Raw genomic sequence first — 22,857 nt, forward strand, 5'->3', positions numbered from 1 at the left:
CTCGAGAACGGTTCACGAAAATCCACAACCGTGTATCAATCCGTGAATGGGAAAAAAGAGGCGATCCCTCGTCCCGCCCCCCACTCGAAAAGTGGTTAGTGAAACTGATTCGAGCTAAATGGGGCCTAAATGGAGCTGCAATTGACCGCGCCGCCGGCTTTTGTGCGGCAGGGACGTCTCGAATGTTTGGCCACCCCGCGCCTTACAATTACCCGGGTTGAATAAAGGAGGGAGGATGAGATCGTGTCACCAGCCGCCACGTGCTATTAAATCGCACCTTCGAACTCGTCCTTTTTCCCTTCTTCTAAGTCAAGAGTTAAGTCACTCTGAGCCTTTCAATATTTACTTTACTTTGCGTTTCTTAGATAGAATCGTTAGGAGAAGAGAAAATGAGCGAGGATCATTCCTCTCGTCGGAGGAGTAATTTTGAAAATCGTGTCGATTAGCCGGATCGCTCGACGCGTCGCCATGTTGCTTTGGCTGCAACTGGCCCCGACTGAAAATGCGCCGGTAACCGCAACAGGAAATACACAAGGAATTTACGACGTCGTATGGCAACCGAACAGTGAGCGCACAGTGAACTGCGGTTAATATCGAGGCGCACTTTCAACTGCTACTTTCCACGACGAAAATATTCTTAATATCGAGGAATTGTTTTTTAAGTCCCCCAGATTTCGAGGGACGATGGATTTATCCTCCATCGGATAATTTTCCCGCGAGATCGTTCAAACGACGAATATTCGAAATATTGTAATAGTTAAAGGATGAAATAGGCTAAATTTTAATAAAAAACAACTTGATACTTTCGCCTTGACATTTTCTTCAAAAGAAACCATAATTTTTTAAACGTAGGATACTCGTTCCATCAAGTCTAAACTATTTACATACCATCTCCTTCATCTTCTGCATACATTATTCCCTCTTTTTATATCCAACACGTAAGATTCTACTAAAAAATGTTTACTACGTTGTACCATATACCGTATTATATTTTTATGATTATCGCCATTCCGCGAAAAAGCGCAAGGGTCATCTAACCCGACAGATGATCCCGTTATTTTTCGATCAATAAAGCGCCTGTGTACGTAACCTGTGAACATTGGATTTAGAGGAAAAAAAAAATTGTTTACCTTTCTCTCCATCATTCGATACCTTTTAAACACAATTATGAAAAGGAGGTTTGCGCGCGTCTCAACCCTCTCGACACGATTCGGCGAGAAGGAGGAGAGGGGGGAAAGGGAGATCACAATGGGACGCTCCCTCCCTTCCACCTGGAACTAGAACGCACGGAGCCCCGGAAGAGCTCGATTGCATCGAATATATCCCCTCGGGCCAATTATTAGGGTCATTCAATGAAGAGATTTATGTAACTCAGCATGATGAAGTATCCTTGGCTTCCCTCGGGGCCAACGTACGACACGTCAAATTGCGGGGAATGACTTATATATATATATATATATATATATATATCGCGAGTACGCGTATTAGTTACGGTGTGCCCCCGTCGACAGCTTTCGAGCAGGGAGAGGGGGGAGTTAAACGGTTCGAAAATGGTGGACGTTCAAGTTTTTTGTGTCGATCGGTTTTCGGTTAGATTCGAGAAAATGTTGGCAAACGTTGACGCAAAGGAGAGGAGGACAGGAATTAAAATGCCGCGCGCATTCGAACGTGTTTCGAAGTCGTTGGCCGAAGTTGATGGCCAACGCTTTCTAAACGGCTCGGGTAAACGGCGCCCTGCCGATCCTCGAATAACTTATTTAAATGCGCCGCTGTGAGGAGTGACGACGGCCTCGCGAAATGGGGAATAAAATTGCCGAGAAACGATGATTGGCCGACCGCTTCCAGTTTCGTCACGATTCCCGCTCGTTCGTAGAGAAAATGTACTTATGTGGCTCGATGTTGCCGCAGGATGTCGTCAGATCGGCATTTTAAATCGCGAATAAAAATGTGTTGAATTGATTTTGCAAATTGTTGTTATAATTTATCTGGGAATATGTTTAAACAATAGATGGTAGAAATAAATAGAATTTAAATTAAAGTTATCGATATTTATAATAAATACTTGATATTTTAAGTTATAATCTACAATTGAAATAACGTCATATTCCTACATGAATAAAATTCGATTCTTTTTTTTACACAGACATGAAAATTCGATGAAAATATAATATAGATTCAATTTTATAAGAATTCGATAAATATCAAAGCAAAAAGAATGCGATTTAACAATTTTAAAAACAAACATTAAATTCGCAACAATCCCCAGATACGGATTCCAGATTGTAAATAAACTTTATCGAAATCGGACAATATTTTATTTTCTTCCTCTAACCTATCTACTTGTCTCAAATATTCTAAAATTTATCGCAAACAGAGAAATTCGATATCAAACACGATCTGACGAGCGAGCAACACGGTTAATTTAACTCCCGAATAACTTTAAAGTCCCTAGCAGGTACTAAAACTTTACTAACTTAAATTAATACATTTGAAAATATTTTGGAACAATATATATATAAAAACGATTAATTCATTTCTCTTACAATATAGGGCAAAGAATAATTTAAACTTTTCCTTTTAAATATTACATCCATATTTCAAAATCGCTCGATTTACCAAACTCTGATCTGAACCAATCTCGAGAAAGGATAAATGTCGCCGAATTAATTTCATAAGTCGAAGGGGGATGAAAAGAATTGAGTCGAAGCGAGCGAGTGTTACAGTAGGAGAGCAGGAGAGCGGAGAGAAGAGAGCGGCGAACGTTTCAGAGTATCGCGAATCGATCGGACCCAGAGTCACGCTTGCAAATAAACGCCCGCGGAGCGGCTCGAGCCTGCGTCCGTGTTCACGCCACTACCTGGCCTCTTTCACCGCGGTGAAACGCGGCTGTAGGCGTCGAATCGCCATCGTTGGGCCCACCCATAGATACAGTCCGAAGTAGGCAAGCGTGTCTAAGTTGCATAGAGCGCGAGAACGGGACAAGGAGGATCGCGGTCTCTGGGACGAGGCGTGTTTTCGAGTTCATCATCGATTTTGGATTTACATACGTCGCAAGCTGGATGGCCGATTCGTCGCGCCCACGACAGAACCGTGGGAAACGTGTGGCGGGGGAATTAATAGTACGGAGTGGAAGTACGGCTGATTACTCTATTCTTTTCTCTCGATCCATTTCTCTTATTTGGCGTCTTAATATAAATATGTGCAAATGATGGATGAAGTATTGATGTTTAAATTGTGAAATATTTATATGGTATAGATATATAAGTGTTAGATCCAGGAATGTGATTTTCGAGAGAAGATAATAAGTTGCAATTGTGCCAGATTTTATTAATTTTGATTAATATAATTGATTTTTATTTTTTTTCTATTTATATATTATTTATGATCAAGTATTTCCTCTTTATTCTAAATGAATTGAAAAACTTTCAGGAATAATTGAATAATTCTCTAATCAAGAATGAATTTTTAAAAGACCTTTAGAATATTTCTAAAGAGAATGAAGATTTAAGAAGTTGATGTTTTTTTTTTTATCGTCGAGTTTCTTTATGTGCATTTCATTTTACTCGAGTTAAATCTTTCTTTACAAATTTTCTAAACTTATCTTGATGTAGCAATTTTCTTTTCTTAAGATTGGAATTTTAATTCGACCAAGTATTCGAGTTATATTCGTTGCTATATAACAATACTTGTATGAATACTTATTTCATGAGAAAAGATTTTTATGAGATTTTTATGATATAACCATCGCTACATTAGCAACAGTTGAAACCACCATAAGAAAATCCTGATACAAAACAAATTTCTTAAGATAATGGAAAACAAAAATCAAATTGTATAAAATGGCGAACGTAATGTTTAATGCTCTTAATAATACTATTGGAAATCTTCAAGTTGATCAAGTTTCTTTGACGTTAAAATATCCATATATCCTCCAATAGATCTGAAGTAGTGGCTCTTATAAATTGAAAAGTTGGTAAATTGATAGTTGCTAATTTCTAAGGGAATCGAGTTTGATTTCGAAGACTTTTTGATCAAGAAGAGAGAGAATAATTTTCTGAATAATTTTCCAGTTATTGGTTAACATTGCATACTTTAACAAATCGTGCTTATAGCATATTTCCCTCCCTTATATTTGTTGAAGTTCGTAGGCTTAATATTTGAACATTGGATAATGCAATTTCAGGAATCAAACTTTTCCAAATAAATTCAAAGCTTTTTGACATATTGGATTAAATAATTATTTCTAATATATATAAATAAATAATTTTAAAATTTATTAGAATAACAATAGAGTTTTTACAGATTAGGAAGATTATTTTTTTTAATATAATCTGGTTCATAAGCTTTTCCGTCCAAAATAAATTGTGCACTGCTTTCTTCTATTCACGATCCGTGACAAATCGTGATGCTTGTCTGCTTTTTTTTAAACTTATCAATTTATATAAATATATATTGTATTATTTCTATGTTAAGTTAGATGTCTTTTATAGATTTTTCAATTCTTGATATATTTTTGGATCAGAAAAATAAGAAAAATTGAGCAAAAATTTATAAAATAAAAATAATAATTTGTTATTTGTCAAAAATTGATTATCAAATTTAAATCTTTTTAATCTATCCATTTTAAATCTTAGATATTATGGGACACAATTTTTCTTCATTTTTAAAAGTTACGAATATATTGATTTTATTTTTTTATATCAATGAAACCGATTCAGATATTTTATATTTGATAACAGATATAATTTGATGTTATTTGAACATTCTTCTTATAAAGATTCCTCTCTCTACAGATAATATTTGTATAATTAAACCGTCATTCTAAAATGGATCCAGATTTGGTGAAAATTCGAAAATATCGAAGATAATTTACGAATTTTTTCCAATTTGAATCAAAAGTATCTCAGAGATTTCAAAAAATTCTTTTAGTACGAGTTTCGTTGAATATACGAATCGAAACTATTTAACAGAGATTCACAATTTAGATTCTAGAAATCTTACGACATTTATCACGAGATGTCTTTCGAAAATCGATTTAATTCGAATCGAATAATCTCTGATGTTAGAGTATTAATCGATATATACCCGAAACTTTCGAGTTCTTATTAAAACAAAACAAAAATTATAAAAAACAATTACCAAATTCATATAATTCTTTACATTTAATAAATTCATTGTAAAGAAATATCATCAATAAAGCTTCTAACTTTAAAAATCTATATTTCTAAATTTTAAATAAACTAATTCATAAATAAAATCGATTTAATTTACCAAAATTTATAAATTTTTAAATTATAAATCTATAACATTTACATAGAAACTTTTTAAAAAAGAAACGTTATATTCTCAATATAAAAATAATTTTATTAAATTTACAAATAAATTAATAAAGCCTCCTCAAGTATTGAACATTTACTCTTAAATATTATCGAAATAATATTTTTATCAATACCAATTTCCAAATTCTCGATCCGGAGAAAATTTTTCCACGATTTTCTCCGTTAAACATTTCATACTCTTTAGCATCTCCATCCATCGTGAATTCGAAAGAGAGATCGAGAATGAATGGATTTTTCGCGGCTGTTGGAACAGGAAAGTAATCTTTGCTTTTAACTCGGGTATATGTGATTGGTTTTAAAGTGAAATCTTACAAGAGAGAGAGAGACAGAGAGAGAGAGAAAGAGAGAGAGAAGGATCGTATCGATCGAAGGTCGAGCGAAAAGAATCCTCGAGCATCCACGGTGACCGAGGCGACACTCGATTTGTCAGTACCCTCGCCATGCCACACGGTTCTACCAAGCTATATCGAATCATTTCCGAGCGATAGAACACGAATCCCCTTTCTGCCGGCGTGTAAGGAGCGCGCGTAGAACCTTCGCAAGACTAGCAACTTCGGTTTAAACGCGCTCCACGGTGTCATTAGTCTATCGACAAAGCGAGAGGTTCTAGAATTGTCTAGAAAATAGCTTGGAGCGTTGTAAGGAAAGGTATAAGAATTGATTGAATTCGTGTCAATCGCAACGTTAAAAAACAACCGTAATTAAGAATCTTTAACTTCGTTCATCGAGTTTGTTTCATTTTTTTCGAGAAAATATCATATTTCAGTTTAAATAAAATTGGAAATAGGCTTCGTTAATTTTTTCCTTTTCGAAAATTTTCACGTGTCTTTATAGTTTATCAAAAAAAAAAAATAAATTTTTATAATACGGTTATCTAAAAAACTCTGTGAACTTGACAACAACGTGACTCGATAAAACAAAAATAAAATGGGGCTCATAAAAGAGAATGGGTTTATACGTACAAGTGTAAAACTCGAAAACTCTTTTCCAATTCGAGCAATGTTATTTTCAGATTCCATCTTGAAAACACTAATTCTGATTCCAGTGTGATGCGGGGAAAAAAAAAGGAAAAAAATCTGCTCCGATTGTTTCGAGGACCGGAAATCATGTTTCGTTCGCACGGGGTCGCGTGCCTAATGAGAGAGAGATGAGGAGACCCACCACCTTTGCAGAGGTTAACAACGGCCGGTCGTTTGTTCGATTGGTCACGGTCATCAGCCGGCATTGTTCCCTCGCCGAATGATTTCTGGTAATCCATAGATATATTTATTCGGTGAAAGTACTGTTCGGTTGTACCAGCTTTGCAATAATACACAGGATCGAACTCTATCCAATAATCGATACCGAATATCGTGTATTCATCATTCTCCTTCCGAGTCACTTGACCGATCGAGTCCTATAATGCATGATTTCGATCGATGACGAGAAATCGGCGGAAAATTCTTCGATCGTTTAATTTTAATCTCGATTTCCTTTCCGAAGGAGGAGAACAACAGCGTTTCCCATCAATTTTCATTTTCATTTCCCTCCCAGCCACGAGTCTCCGCGAAAAGTTCCGGTCCACGGAGACAGATCCATCAGCAGTCTCGGAGGGAAGCTCGTTAAATCAGCGCCCGGCCACGTAATTTCGCCGGAGGCGGGAGCCTCCCCTCCTCCGTGGACGGGAAAAATAGGGTAGGGGAGGTGGCGAGACGAGGGTTTCCGCGCAACCCCCGTTGGACATAAAAATTTCGCCCGGGGAGGGTGTGATGGTGGAAGCGGCGAGGGAATCGCGCCAGATATAAATCGGTCGACCGGATCGGAGTGGGAGGGGCGGGCGAGCGGGGTCGGCGTCGCGCCGCGGCGAGACTCGGCCGCCAATCAGAGCGCGGCAGGGGCGTGGACTCGAACGGAGCGGCACCGCGTCGCGCGAGAGATGGTGGGGGGTGGTGCCGGGAACGGGCAGGATAACCTTGAACGGGAGCGAGAGAGACGACGAAGCGGACGGGGGCGTGGCGAGGGCTGTACCTCGGGCGGGGAGGAGGGGGACAGCGACGAGTGGGGTCGATTCCAGCGCTCGCGAGTACGTGGCCGTGGCCCCGCGGTGGGGGAAAATAGATAGGCTCCCCACCCCTTGGCGCGGGAGTGGAGGCAGCGGCGTAGCCAGGGAAGAAGCGCGCACATGCGCCAAAGACACGTTGAACCGGTGAGCGGGCTCGCGTGACTCCTCGTCTCCCCGGCTCTCGTCAATTATGGCTAAGTACACGTATCGCGTCTAACGCGGAGAGAGAGACACAGAACGTGATGGAACAGGTCGATAGCTCGGCGAAGACGTCGTACACACATTATTAGCGGGCGTCGTCACCGATACCTTTGATTAAGACCAAGCCTCGTGCCTCCAACAATGTTTCGATCGATGTTATTCGCCCAATGGACCTCTCCTTTTGTTCTCGTACGAGATCTTCGCGTTACGTAGGAGGATGATATTCAATATCGTTTCTTCCGTGCACGAACAAGCCACGCAACAACAATACTCTCAATTTTAAATGTATCATAATCAAGATATATATACACAAAGATTATTAAAGCAGTTGCTTTAACCGGATCTCGATTGAGATGTTTAATCTTAAACTTGTTTCATTAGAATTATTTATATTTACGTCACGTAACGGACGGATTAGAAATTGGAAAACGTTCGTGGAAGAGGAGAAACGTTTCGCGGACGGAACGTAACGTTCTTTTGAAATTCTGTTTGATTTGAGGGAAGGCCTTGAGGGAAGGCCAAGCAAACAAGCGATCCTCGCGCTTCGAGTTGTTCACCGGTTGGTTCGTTATTACGACGAGATGCACGCGGCAATTACTGTTAAGTATAGGTGTCCATTATATCAGCTGAAAGAGAGAACCTCGGTTTTGATGGAACGGCTCGATAAGAATGACGGCGCACTGGATAGTTATTAGTGCTCGTCACGTCGCTTATATACGTCGTATATATATATATACGACTGGGGGGGCGCGGTGTGCGGTATTTCGTTAAACGTAGACCGAGATGCGAACAGTCATTTTTCCTCCCCCTCCTCATGCGGGCGCTACCTGGACGATGATGCACTACCTACTCGATTTTCGTTCGTGATGGCAATTTTATCGGTAGTTGCGAACCTTGTTTCGCGTGCTTAACGACTTATTAAATCGCACGAGGCGTTAATCAGATGCAGATTTCGATAGAAAAAACGTTCAAGATGGAGGAAGAATGAAGATGTAACCATGGTTGATCGAATCGTTTAATCAAGATGTTATTGTTGATTAAATAAGGATTTTGATGGAAACGCGTAATTAAAGAAAGGAAGAGATCCAAATAATCCGTCGCATAAAATGCACGGCGTGGCAACCTGTTCATCCAAAGCAAAACGCTCTAATACATTTACGGGGAGGTGTTCACTCACGACTGTGTTATTTATCCAACCAATACCGACGAATTGGCAAAACACGGACAGACATAGACGCGTATCTAACGCGATTGCCGGCCAGCGGACTGTTAACGCATTAAATAACCGTTCATCAAGAGGTTGGTACGCGTCCAACCTTCCCTCGACTCTCTTTGCCTTCGATCCCTTTCGCCGCCGCCGCCACTCTTATTTTCTTACTAGAATTATTAACATATTTATTGTATTGTTCACATTTGTTCACACTCGCGTCGGGATAAAACGGATGGATAAATAAGCGAGGGTTGTTTATTGGTAATTCGGTAGGGGGAAGACGAACGAAAGGTGCGCGGAATCGATTATCGAATTCGTTTATATGCGATATCACGTTATTTACAGCCAATTTATTCCGATTTTATTCATTTGAATATAATCAAGTGTTTATTTCGGCTCGAGAAGATTTATACTTTTATACAAAAAGTAGTATAATGGAAAAATTAGTTAATGTAACCATATTCGGAATATTTTAAAATTTTCTTCTTCTCGAAAGCATCGGTGTGAGTAAAACTATATAACTTGACGTTTCTCGATATTTCTCTCTTCCAAATGTCAAAAATTCAATTCGAATAACGCGTCAGAAAAGAACTCACTTGAAGCGCACTTTAACATCTATTGAAATAATCCAGCATGAAAAGTCTTAAATTAAGAAGAATTCATAATCATTACGAAAAGGCATTTATTAATCATATCACACTTTTACATTATCTATCCCAAGTATTCATACAACGACAACGATCCGATATTACGAAAACGTAGAATTTCTAAAAAAAGAAAGAAAGAAAGGAAACTTTTCAGTTGGAATAGAATCGAGTTAGGAGTTTACGCGTGTGGTCCACGGAAGGACGATTGAGAGAGGGAAGGAAGTTTGGAGGAAAGTGTAAATTTCGGTGAAAAAAACCGCTCATTGATGAATAGTTTATCGCGTCCCGAGAGAGAGAGAGAGAGACGTCCATTCGTAGGTTCGTGGTCCTCCACCATAACTGGATCCGCTGCACGAGGATCTCTCCCCCTCTCCTCCTTCCAGGACACAATGGGCCCTACCTAAATATCGGGGGATCATGCTAAACGGCGGTAGATCAAAGGGGCCGACAGAATCCAGTGGCGAGCTATCATAATAATTAGGCTCGCTCGCGCCTCTTTGTATCGGGATAGAAAAGCCGACGGGAAGGCCAGAGAAGAAAAAGGGCCGGGCTCGACCGCTGCCTTCGGTTCGCCTCTGCTCGCCTCCAAGCCTTTTCTTCGTCTCCTCCTCGCCTCTGCCGAATCGAAGCCGATGGAATACGATTTCGCGCGATTCTACTTAATATGAGATTATTATATTCAATTTTGGAGAAAATAGAATATGTTAGAATATGTTTTAGATTACTCGATTCGATCGAATAATAAACAATTGTGCAAAGAAACACGGATATATGTATATTAACTCTCGAGTAACTTGAAAATAAACTGCTTTGAAATGGAGATTAATTTTTCCGCGAAAAAACTCGAGCTTCGATGTAAGTACGTCTGAGATAGTGATCGGAGAAACAAAAAGAAAAAGAAAGAACGGGGCCTCTGTAGCGGAGGGCGAAATTCGATCTTCCCTTGCAAGAAGCTTGATGGATATTTTCGTGTCGTGACGGCCGCTAGTTGTCGACCAGATTGCTACAATTACACGGCGAGCGAATCGATTCTCGGATCGCGGATAATAGTCTGTATGTAATGGTCGCGAGATACTACTTTCTAGGCCCGTTCCGGACGAGCGATCCTCCTCGGAACCGCGATATTTCTCCCTCCCCCCTCCCTTTCGAGTTTCGACCCTACACGACGATTGTTCCCAACATGATTCCGGAAACATGCTCTGCGGGTGGCTTCCGCTTGTCCCGACCGATCGATGTAGAAAGAAAAAGGAAACATCGATCGTACGAAAGTCTTCGATAGAAAACGAATTTCTTCCTCCCGTTGTTTCTTACAGATACGAAAGCGCGCTCGGCTTGTGACGAGCGTTTCGTGGCGTAAAAACTAATGATGAAGCGAAGGAATTCTTTCACCTTGGAAAATAAAGTAAGATATATTGTTGATATACGTAATAAATTGGACCGATAATATAATTAAAAAGGAATTAAAAGAAACTCGATGAAGAAAGAAAATCGACGCATCCCCCCTCCTCTCCTCTCTAAATTCCAGTTTTTCGAGCGGCACTTAGAAATCGTCAATCCGGGTGGGACGAAATCACGGTGGGCCCTCGTTAGGCGAGCTTTTCGTCGTGGAGGGTCAATCCCACGTTCTTCGAGGCGAGAGGAAGAAGGAGGCGAGGAAAGAAGGGATTACGAGAAGGAAGGTGGTGCGCGGTCGAGGAAGGTAGGGGGGGGCCGAGGCGGAGGAAGATGGAAGAGGAAAGGACGACGACGAGGACGACGACGACGAAAGGGCCGAGCAGCGCCACCCGGGGACGTTAAGTACGTCTCGTAAAAATTCCATCGAGGCAGCGTCATTTTGCCGTGTCTAAGGGGCCGCGGTTAAGGCTGGGCGGCAGGGAGGGGGAGGGGGCGCCGGTAGGCGGGACTTGGCGCGGGACCGCCCACTGCCGACCGAGTCGGGCGCGTCCCATCGGCAGAGGTGGCGCGCGGACCGTGGTAGGGGATTCGAACGATTCCCGTTCTCCTCCTCCGCGGTCGCGTTCGAGGCGGTCGAGAGTGAAGTGCCTGCCCATGCAGGAACACCGGCCCGAGACACCCGTCCCCGTACCATTTCGAGTCACCGGCTTGGCCTGGCCTGATAGCGAGCCACCGAATCCTCGTTTATCCATCCATCCGTATTGACGTTTCGCTCCGACCAGACACGCTCGATACGATGCCCGCGTCTGTGCACGGGATCCACGGACTGGTTCGAGCGTCGTGTGATTCGTGACAGTGTCGAGACAGTTTCGCGCGTGCAGTTCGAACGTTCGATACGAGGGGTTAACGATAATAATCCGATCGAAGCGTCACGTTTATTTTTTCGAAGAGGAGGACTGAGATTTTCGATCCGATCCGAAGGAGGATCCTTGACCGTTGTGGACTTGAGTTTTGTGCTTCTCGGTCGGACAAGTTGTGATTTTTCTCCTCTTGAACCTGTGCGACGATAGATACATAAGATAAGATCGATCAAAGAGGAGAGAGAGATCGTTTCGAGGAGAGGAATTCGCAAGGATGAAAGGATTCGCGCGTACGTACGGAGTGCGAGTCGTAGGAGTCGTTTTCGCGATGTAAGAGGAACTGTTTCTGAAGGATGACTGGGGACGATCGGCGGGAATGAAGGATGACGGTGCGTCGTTGAAGAGAAGAGGAGCTGCGTGTCGACGAGTGTGTAGCAGTTTCTTCCGCGCTAATAACAATGACGATGATACACGTTCGAATCGAAAACACGGTGGTGCGAAAATGCGGCTAAGTGTCGATCGACCGAGTTTCAGCGCGCACCACGGATATTGACGCACGGATGCAACACCGTTCGCACCCGCCCGCTTTGAGTCTCGATCGGTCGAGCCCGATCACGGTTTCCACGCCGTCGGTGAGGGGTGGCGATCGATCGGCGGAAGGAATGTGCACGACGGAAATGACGGAATCGTACACGATGTCGCCGTCGAGGTCCACGGTGTCCTCGAGCGCGACCACGCCTGGCTGCTTGGGCGGGTCGCCGGTCCACCGACGGACGCCTTGCAGAGGGTCGCCCAGCCGGGGCGACGTCCAGGACGACGAGGACGAGATCTCCGTTGGCTGCCCCAGCCCTTTGCCCCTCGTCGTGGTCGCGCCCGCCGCGGACGAGGAGGAACGGTTGTCCCAGTCGAGGGACAACGAATACGTGGACAGGCTGAGCCCGCGGAGGAGTTATCCCAGGGAGTCGGTGATCGACGACGAGGACAGCAGTTACTCGCGCGGCGGCGATTACAGGATGTCGAACGGGAGAGGGCTACGGGGGGTAGGTCACGAGGGGAGCGGCGGCGGCGACTCCGTGACCACGTTGAGGGAGGACGAGGAGGAGGAGGACGAGGAGGAGGACGAGGAGGAAGTGAACAGTAGGACTAGCAGTAACGGTGGTGCCGCGGACGATTACTTCAAGCCTCTGAAACGTTTGAAGATGGTGCAGATGCAGCACTCGGACGAGGAGGACGAGAGGGATCGGGACACGAACGAGCGCGGGGTCAAGTCTTTCAGCATACTGGACATCTTGTCGCACAGACCGAAGGCGAAGATCGTGCGCCCGTGGGACACGGTCGAGTCGAATCACCACCATCTCAACCACCGCCACCACCTGCACCAGCAACAGCAACAGCAGCAGCAGCAGCAGCACCACCATCACCATCACCTCCACCATCACCACCATCATTCCAATCATTCCACGCCGCCCAGGGATCTGTCCTTGATGGGCATGTCCCTGGCGTCGATGTCGGCCGGCTCGATCAGCGAGCCACCCCTCAGCAGCTCGTCCTCGTCCGGGAGGAGTTCCGTGTCCGATTCCGGAAGCCCGGACCCGTTGGGCCATCATCATCACGGCATGCATCACGGTATGCATCCGGGCCTGCATCACCCGGTGCTGCAGCAGCAGCAGCAGCAGCAGCAGCAACAGTTCAAGAGGAAAACGTCGCAGCAACACGGGTCCCAGAGCGGGCATCACGGGAAGAGGACCACGGGACAGGGGAGCCCTTTGGACGCGTTGTTCCAGATGACCAGCAAAACTTTCGACGCCGGTGAGCACAGTCAAGGTGAGCGTTTTTTCTTTTTCTTTCTTTCTCTAGCGTGTTCCTTCGACGTAGGAAGAAGGGAGAAGGGAGGATAAAACGTTATTTGATTGTTGCATTGGAGGAGAGAATCGTCGAAGAGTATCGTGCACGCGTTGAAAATAGGAATTATTACGGAAGCATGATGGGGCAAGTGATTACGTGTGTCGTATTTCAGCCGCGCTGTATATGTGTATGTGTGTGTGTACACACAGTCGCGATACGTGTTAACCGATGAAACAATGCCTGGCAAGGTTTCATTCATACATGCAAATTCTCTCCTCAACCTGAAGAGAGAAACGGCCGTTAATAGAATCGAATAATAATGGAACGGCCTCTTTAATTAATAAACGACGCAACTTTGCTTTCGTTCGTCCCTCTCCTCCTCCTCTCCCGTCATCGATGAACGGAGACCTTAAATTTTGATCGATCCAGTATACCTTTTCAATCATTGAATCGAATTAATCTTGAATGTTTTCGAATCATCGAGAAATAACAATAATAATCAGATCAGTTGTTTATTTTTTAACACACGGATGCTGCACGGAGATGTTCGGCACCAAAAGGATTTATTTTTTTTTAACCGTCGACAATTTATATTCACCAATGAGACGCGTGTGCAGTAACGGCTAATTTTCGCGCGAACGAAAATTACGCATTCACCGAAACGGTCGTTAACGAGTAAGACAGTTGGTCGTCTTTTTTTATTTGATGTTTCAGCAATTAGCGAGCGAATAGTTTATGCTGGTAAGCCATCGAGGCGCCGCTTCGTTAAATAGGCTCGGTTACAGTATTTAGAAACAGGGGACGCGTGCACAAGAAGGCACGCCGAGGAGCCTCTCCGTACAAGTGCTACTTTCCAGAAGCACGTTTCTACGAACGCTAATAATATTAGAAGCTGCTGTTACCGCCTGTTCCAAGATGCATCGTAATTGAACGACGATGACATTTTTCATCGCGGCTTTGTTCTCCCCGCGCGCGACAGCTCGTTTTCTCGGACAGCATTCATCGATATTCATCGAGTCCGGTTTTATTCCACCGAGCCTCTCGTTTTCTCGTAACAAAAGTATTAATCTTGCACCAGCAATGGTAGTATTGGTAGTAGTAGTGTAGATCAGATCTGTTTCCACGATTGATTAGCACGAAGGGGGTCGCCGATGAAAACGTATCGATCGTTGTTTATTACGTTTCGCGATAAACAAATTGAACGGCGAGTAATTTTCAAGCCGTTGACCCCGCGCAAACGCGGATAAATGTCCACTTTCTGAAAATTTAATTGTATTCTGTAATGTCGAAAAGTTAATGCCAATTAATTTCTTTAGAAATCGAATGATTTTCCTTCTTCTTTTCTTTCTTTCCCCCCCCCCCCCCCAGATATATTAATCAAGCGAATTTAAATAATTCTCGTTTTTTCTCTTTTATTTTCCAAGGAATAAAAAATGGAAAAGGCCGATCGTGCAAAAGTTCTTCCATCTTCGCTCGATAATCGAAACGTGTCCCTCGGGATCCCCTAATGGAATTATAATTTCCTCGAGGTAAACACGAGAATATTCCCGTCCCTGGACGGACTAACTCTAAGAAAAAAATTGGATTTACCGATGATACATCCTTGGAAATCGGCAACGCAAACCGGCCAGAGAGGCAGGCCTGTCTCTAATCTTAGCCCTTAGAATCGTTTCTTTAATCCAATTACCTGGCGCTAGTAAAAGCTAGGAAACACAAACACTTTGCCCTTTTCTTTGCGCCGAAAGTCTCGTCTCGTCTCGAATCGAGGATTGTAAAAAGCCCGGGTTTTTCGTAACCCGGAGGAGGGTTACAGAGAGATCTGGAGGATCGAATCGTTGGCGGGATTAAACGTGGCGGAAACGAGACAGAAGGCTGCGCTAATCATCGTAAAATTAAGGGTTTATGAAAAGAAGAATTGCAGGAGCCTTTTCCCATCGTCTCATCTCTCCTCGAACCTTCCTCGTGATCGTCCATTGTTTACCATGGAGCCTGGGCAAATTGTTTTACAACAACGTGGCTCATGCTGCGCGTTTGCCTTCGTGTTTGCTCGGGAAAAAGGAAACGATTCCTTTTTTTTCCTTTTCTTCCCTTTAAAGCCCGGCCGCGTAAACAACGAGCAGTCTCCTCCCTCCTGGGCCGCCCAAAGCGGATTTCGGAATATTTTCAAACGTTCGTTCTTATTGCTCTCACGGAACAGATGCCGAGTTATTGTGTCTCTCTCTCTCTCTCCGTACCCTTGAAACGTAACGTTACGCTCTTACGTCGATGTAACACGATACTCGCGTATTTTTGTTTTCTTTCGCTCCGCAAGGACACGTATTTCGTGATAAACCAAAGAATAAGAGAAATACAGAAGAATAAAGAAGAAGGAAACTATCCTTGGAGAGATTTCAATAATCTTTGTCACGCCGGTGGCACGGATAATAACAAGGAAAAACGGTGCCGCGGGTCCTTAGACGGCAGGATTGTTCGGGCATCAAAACGTCGTTCATCATTTTCATACCGCGCTTCCGTCTCCCCTCCTCGTCCAATTACTCCCTTGATCTGTGTACAGTGGCGGTAGCGTAGGAAGAAAAAATTTCACGACGAACCGTTGTCGGTGGTGTACGAGAGATACAACTCGAGAGAGCGTTTAAGAGGAGGAGGAGAAGAAAAAAAAGAAGAAGGAGAAGAAGAAGAAGAAGAAGAGAGGCACGAAGAGGAACGTCGCTTCGTCGTTCCCCGACGAAAGGACAGTTTGGCATTACTTGTTCGAGGGGCGCGTAAGAGGCGCGTATTATCCTTGTATAAGCCGTGGAACCGCGCACACGGTTTCGTCGACTGGCCTCGGCCATTCCCGCCCGTGTGCTGTGTGTGTGTGCGTCCCTGGCGGGACCAGTGCGGTAATTTTAGGCCCTACCTATACAACCGTACATCCTCCACACGAGTAATTTATTATGTGGCGCGGCGAGAGCATATGTCTCATTTGCATATAGCGTGATACAGAAAACGCGAGCCACCACTTCCGACGGCGGCGGCGGCGGCGGCCGATACAGTGAAACATTTCGACAAAGGGTTGTCCTTGTCGCTTCTTTTACTTCATCCCTTGTACGATGACCGACACCCCGTTTACAGAATCTGGAGGAGAGAAATAATAGTTTTCTTGGATCGTTTATCGTTTATCGATATCCAAGTTGTTAGGATAGGTTTGGGATATTATTAGATTTTTTTTGTCTATGTCTGTTAAATCTTTGTTATGAATTTTACTTTCTGGATTTTCCTTTGCGATTGAAGTAGAAATCGTGAAATAGAATAAAAGGTTCGGTTTTTTAAATAATTGGGTTTTGTTCATCTTTGAGAGTCTAGTTTATATGATTAAAAAATTTAACGAGATGATAAAATAAATATTAAATGTGTAGTAGTTCAAAAATAATTTATAATATTGAAAATGAAAGTGATCTTAAAATGTCATCATTTAATTTATAATAAAATTATAGATACAGATATTGATGTATTTACATGTGAAAAATGAGTAAATTCGTAAATTTCTTTGATCCATATTTTTCATTCAGAATTTGAGACAGTTAACGAATATCACGAACGATATTTCTCTTGTCCGAAACATTCTTCGATCAATGATTTTTTTCTCAATTTTAATATATTTTAATGCGTTATTAATAACGAAACTTATCTTACATAAACATTCTCGGTTTATAATATTTTTTTCTCAAGGCAAAAATTAATTTTTACAATCTGTATTAATTTTGAACGTCAAATTTATCTTATGCTTGCAATAAACCTTATTCGCTCACTTCATTTTGACGTACAATTTTGCAAAGATGTTCCATACTTTTATTTCTAACATTTGCTATAATAACAATAAATTAATTATTTCGTGTAAATTGTGTAGGAAGAATTACAATCACAATAAAACTTTATCGAAAGTAAGTAGATCAAATCGGCTTTATCTATTATTTGTTTGCATAAATCACTGACTCGTGTTATATTTATGAATCGTCTTCGAAAGGTTAAGTTCAATATTTTCATTTATCAAAAGAAATGTGAAATGATAAATAAATATCACAAATGAGTTAAGTCAATTAGATAAATACATTCTATTTTGGAAATAAATATTCTGTGGATATTTCTAATTGGATTTATGTAATATCTTTCATATATTTTGCACATTTTACTTAAAAAAGATACAACTGTTTTAATATTTAATTTTGATATGTTGAGATGTCGCTTTATTGAGAGTATTCTAAAAACAAGTCAACATTAAGGATAAAGTGAAATGGCAGATAATATTCTTCTTCTCTAAAGAGATATCGGTAATTAAATTATGCGATAAATAAATGAGATGAAAGAAAATTGTAATTGATTCGATGTGCAAACATTGCTCCTAGAAAAAATATATTCTTGAGAAAAATGATAGTAAATCTTATAATTTTCAGTGTTTCTCGAAACAAATGAAGTTACTCCATTTTTAATCTATCAACGAAAACAAAGGAGTTTATGAAGATTCTAATTTTTATTTTTTTCAAATAAATGTGTATTTATATTCTTCAAATATCAAATTCGAAATACTTTTCAATGAATATTTTTATTCGTATCTTGGCAAAAAATATCCTGTAATGATAAATCAAATTCAACTTCAAAGAAGATACTATAAAAAAAAAAAAAAGACAAAAATATTAAACGAAAATTAATTTTATTATTTGAAAAAGTATATAACAAATATTATTATTTTATACTACTATATCTATTTATTTTCTAAATTTAAAGCAATGATAAGAAATTTTCACAGCCAGATTCGGATTCATGCAGAGAAAAATACGTCGATTTGTTTCGTGTGGTATAATAATTCAGAACCAAGTGCAAGTAAACGTAGTATCAGTATCAATAAAAATCAATTTTATAGCGACTTACGTCAGACTTAACTTAATAACTTTGGTGATATAACGTGAAAAAAATTTTCTCGAAAAGTATAAAGATAAATGAATCCAATATTCTTCTAGGAAAAATTATGCAAAATCGTTAGGAATCATACGTGTTGAAAATATTCGGGGAAGGAATAGAGCACGATACTACTGGATTTGTTTAGATGAAATTACAGAAAACGCTGGTAATTTAGCTATTGGAAAAATTTGAGAATGATTTGAATCTCGTTTGCTCGTTTGTAACTGGAACGAACTAATAACGCTATTATTTATCGATTTTTTTTAACTCGAGATTTTTTAGATACAAACAGGAAAGACGAAAAAGTTTTATTCGTGGTGATAGAATGTATGAAAAAATTGGGAGAAATTTTAAAATTATTTTTTTTATCAAATAAATAGATCGGAATAGAAGAAGGACGAATCGATTTTTCAAGAATCAACGCATTAATTTCTATAGAGGAAGTGAGTATTTTTGAAAGTCTATAAATAACGTCGAAATTTACGAAGAGAAAATCTTAAATATTCCATTCCTATCTCAGATAGTCATAACAAGATGGAAAACTTGATTAAAAACGATATTATTTTATAAAAAGTATTTAGAAACTGTTAGAAAGGTATTCGTTTAATCTTAACAATATATTTAATTTTATGTATATATTTTATATTATTAATATTATATTTACACGGTGTTATTTCTAAAACAAGTAAAGTTAATGAGAAAGAGCATTGATTAAAGTTGTAAAAGAAATTTTTTTAAGTTGGAAAATTTACATCAAGATTTGGCATATACTGAAATTTAATTTCCTTTTGAACAATATGGAAAAAAATTAAAAGAAAAATAATACCTTTAATTTCATTGCTAAAAATAACTAACGAAATTTTTGGAGAAAAATTACACAGAAATGGAATACAGAAAGGGATACAGAAAACCTACAATTTATGTATAAAAATTACAAATATTTTAAAAGTAGTGGATACCTATATCCATAAAAGAATTGCAAAGAAAATGTTTCAACATATAATATTGAAATTTAATCGTATCTTGCATAAATATATTTTCTGCTGGCAAATTATTTTTTCAGATGACAGGTGATATCATTTTACAATAAAATATTTCAAAAAAACTATTATACGTACATACAAGTATAATTTTTATCGTGGCATACCGTTTAAATACTTCTTGCATATTTGTATATATTTTATAAAAAAATTTGCATAAAAAGTCGATAAATGGAAAAATTATTTTGAAAGGATAAAACAGCAGGAATTTCCAGAAAACTAAAATCTAATATACCAAGACACTCTGTAGATATATAAAATTTGAATATCGTTAATGTGTATCGATCAATCATTATTTCGAAAATTATAGAAATAACAATTTTCCAACGATCTATATTTTATTACACGTTTGAATATTTTATTTAGAAAAAGAAATTCACGAATTTTGATATTTTCTCGAAATTTGAAATTTCCCCCGTTTAATTGAAAACGCGAGATGAATTAAATGAAATAACTGAAGACGTGAGAAATCTCGCATCAGCCATTATGATTGATGTCCGTGGGAACGTTAATTTATTCACAAACACCTCGTAACCTAATGATCGATCCGATAACGAAGGGATCACGGCCGTTTGTTCGTTACGAATCCGCCTATATATCACCCGAGGAGGAGGAGGAAGGAGAGGGAGGTGTTTTATCAATTTTATATTTCGTCCGAAATGCTACTTTTTAGCGGCGCGTAAAGGCGTTCGTTCGTTCGTTCGTTCGCGGCACCGTGGTGAGGAGAAAGGAGGCAAAAGAGAGGAAAAGGGGAATGGCTCGCCTCGGGCAACGTGGTATAAAAGCCGGTGCGCCTTCGCTTTACGCAATTTATGATACGTTCTTTAAAAGGGCTAACATTAGGCAAAGAGGCAACAACTGCACGGGCCATTACGATGCTCCGTGATTGGCCGCACGCGTATTGAAAACACGTACGAAATTAACGAAAATCTTTTCGCCAATGATAAAAATTAGGTGGACAGCGAGTGATCGAGGAGATTGTTTCGAAACTTGTCGAACATTTTTCTAAGATAAATTTTCGAACAGTTAAATTTTTTTTTTTCAAGGATTGGGTGATCATCGAAGTGGAGGAATATCGGAAAAATGTTAATCACTTGGCCAAAATAATGGAGAGAATGAACGTTCGAGGAATAGTGAAAATAAAATATTACATATAAATTCGTAGTTTTCATTTTAACACTAAGAATAAATAACAATGAGAGAATAAAATAAAAAGACGCCATAATGGAAGGCATAGAGTAGTACTGGCTTTCTATTCGAATCGGCAGATTAAATTTTTATTTTGTCTTTCTTTCTCTTCTCACATTGAATTGAAAAAAATTGAATTTTCTTGACTTCTCATCTCTCACAATTCTTCACTTTTTAATTATTTCCATTATTCCATAGAACGTTATACTTGGATTTTACAATTGCCACGATTCGAATATTTTTTTTTAAAGAGACCGACAAACATCACGAATGATCGTGATATGCACGATGAAAATTAAATTCGATATGCATTAAAAATTAAAGAAAAACTGCTCGAAAATCCAGATCTACTCGAAATTTGAACGTAATAAAACGAGAAAAGAGAACGAAGAATTCGATCATTTCCATTACTGGTGAGTTTTCAGACTCCGCTAGGGATCCCTAGTAGCTATTCTGCTATAATAGTTCCCTTCTTTACCCCGTGCCACCCGGAATACGCATAAAATGTGTTGTTCACACGGGAGCGATCAAGGTCCGGGCGAGGAGGCGGTCAGCTTCTCCGAGGAGAGAAGCTCGGTTGCGGTCTCGGGAGCGGAATTACGACGAATGATATCGAATCGAATCGCTCGTAATATTATTCGATACGTGTTCCATTACCGGCCAACCCTTGGCTTCGGGATTCAAATTAGATTACCAGTCAGGTTAGGTATCATATACGTATATATCCCTCGTGTCCCGCTACGTCTCGTCTTCTTACGTCTCGTCCATCGATATCTATATAAATTCACCACCCAGTGTATATAGTATACGTATACGTATACCGTACACGTGTACGCGTACTTTGGCGCGCAGGCGCACGAGCGAGAAATTGGTGCGTGTATACTACGGGGTCGAGGGAATAAGAAGAAGGAACGAAGGAACAGAGAGACGCGGTCAGCTAAGCCCGAGGCCCCCCTACAACACGGTAGCCTCACGTATCCGCAATTTACTTCTGATTATTATGCTCTCTATACTTACGCGGCATTCTTATCTCGTCTCTCTCTCTCTCTCCTCATCTCTTTCGCCTACCCTTCTCTTCTCCCCCTCTACCCTATTTGTCGCGGGCTTCCACGCCGCGGGAATCGAGGCAAATATCGATTTAAGATGATACCCGATCGTTAGATTCTTTATCGATCGACGCACTCGGATCGATCTGCCGGCTTTTCAACTAGCCACCCTTTTCTTTTATTCCGTCTACGCTCTCGATAAGGGATGGATATAATTTCTTTTTAGGAATGTGAATAGTTTTTTTTTCTTTTGCGAATATGAAATTTTTTTCTTCTTCTTCTTCTCATTCATCCGTGTTTAAGTTCGGATTAAAAAGATCGTGTATATATATTTATTAATGGAATTTTATACACGAATTTGAATCGTATATACACGCTCGAATTGAATATTTTTGTTAATGAAAAATGTAGAGAATTTTTCATAAGAAGGAGAAAAATCTATCGCGATTCTTTTGCATAGAAGGATATTTTTGTTAAAGGTAAATTTAAATTCTAATATTGAAGTAATAAAGGAAAGTGAAAAAAAATTTTAGCAGTTAAAAAAACCATTATCATCATTTCGTCGTAAATATTTTCCTCGAAATATAAAATAATTCATTAAAGAAACGTCTTCCATTAAAAATTCCCTTACCCAAACTATCTTTGCCTTCCTTCATTAATTCGAAATAATAGAGGTCATATTCAAATCTCAATTGAAATTTTCCAATGTATTCAAGTTTGAGCGAATAATTGAATGAGATGAGATTTTTGCTTCGAATTCCAATGCTCGTTTCAGATAATATTTTTTAAAAATATTTCAAATTTCTTTTTTTGCAAGATTTTCACGATGAAAGATCGAGAAGTGATTTTTGGTTCTCAAAAAAAAAGGATACATTTGTTAATGTATGTTCGATACAAGTAGAGTGTTACTCTTCAATTATCGAAAACACTACCGTACAGGTTTCTGGAAATTGGGACGGAGTTCTCTGATCGTGAGTTTCTGAGTTTATAACACTTTTGATGCGTCTTATTACGTGTCGACAAGGGTTTCCTTTCCTTTCCTCAGTTGTTCATCGCAAATTACAGAAAATTGCACAATCGAAAAAAGTTATTATCTTCCATCCACTC

General features: G+C 40.3%; 1 protein-coding gene across 3 annotated transcripts in view; it reads left to right on the top strand.

Moving 5' to 3' along the window:
* Nucleotides 1-11,397: 11,397 nt before the first annotated feature.
* Nucleotides 11,398-22,857, top strand: part of LOC724281 (probable serine/threonine-protein kinase mps1) — a 74,488-nt gene continuing 63,028 nt past the window's right edge. For all 3 annotated transcript variants that reach the window (XR_001706460.2, XR_001706459.2, XM_016917914.2), the window contains exon 1: nucleotides 11,398-13,517. Coding sequence is in view for 1 of the 3 variants with exons in the window: in XM_016917914.2 (XP_016773403.2) it covers nucleotides 12,254-13,517 (1,264 nt within the window). In the remaining 2 variants the exon portion in view is untranslated. The remainder of the gene's footprint in view (nucleotides 13,518-22,857) is intronic.

The sequence above is a fragment of the Apis mellifera genome, linkage group LG1, assembly GCF_003254395.2.
Source record: "Apis mellifera strain DH4 linkage group LG1, Amel_HAv3.1, whole genome shotgun sequence".
Lineage (NCBI taxonomy): Eukaryota > Metazoa > Arthropoda > Insecta > Hymenoptera > Apidae > Apis > Apis mellifera.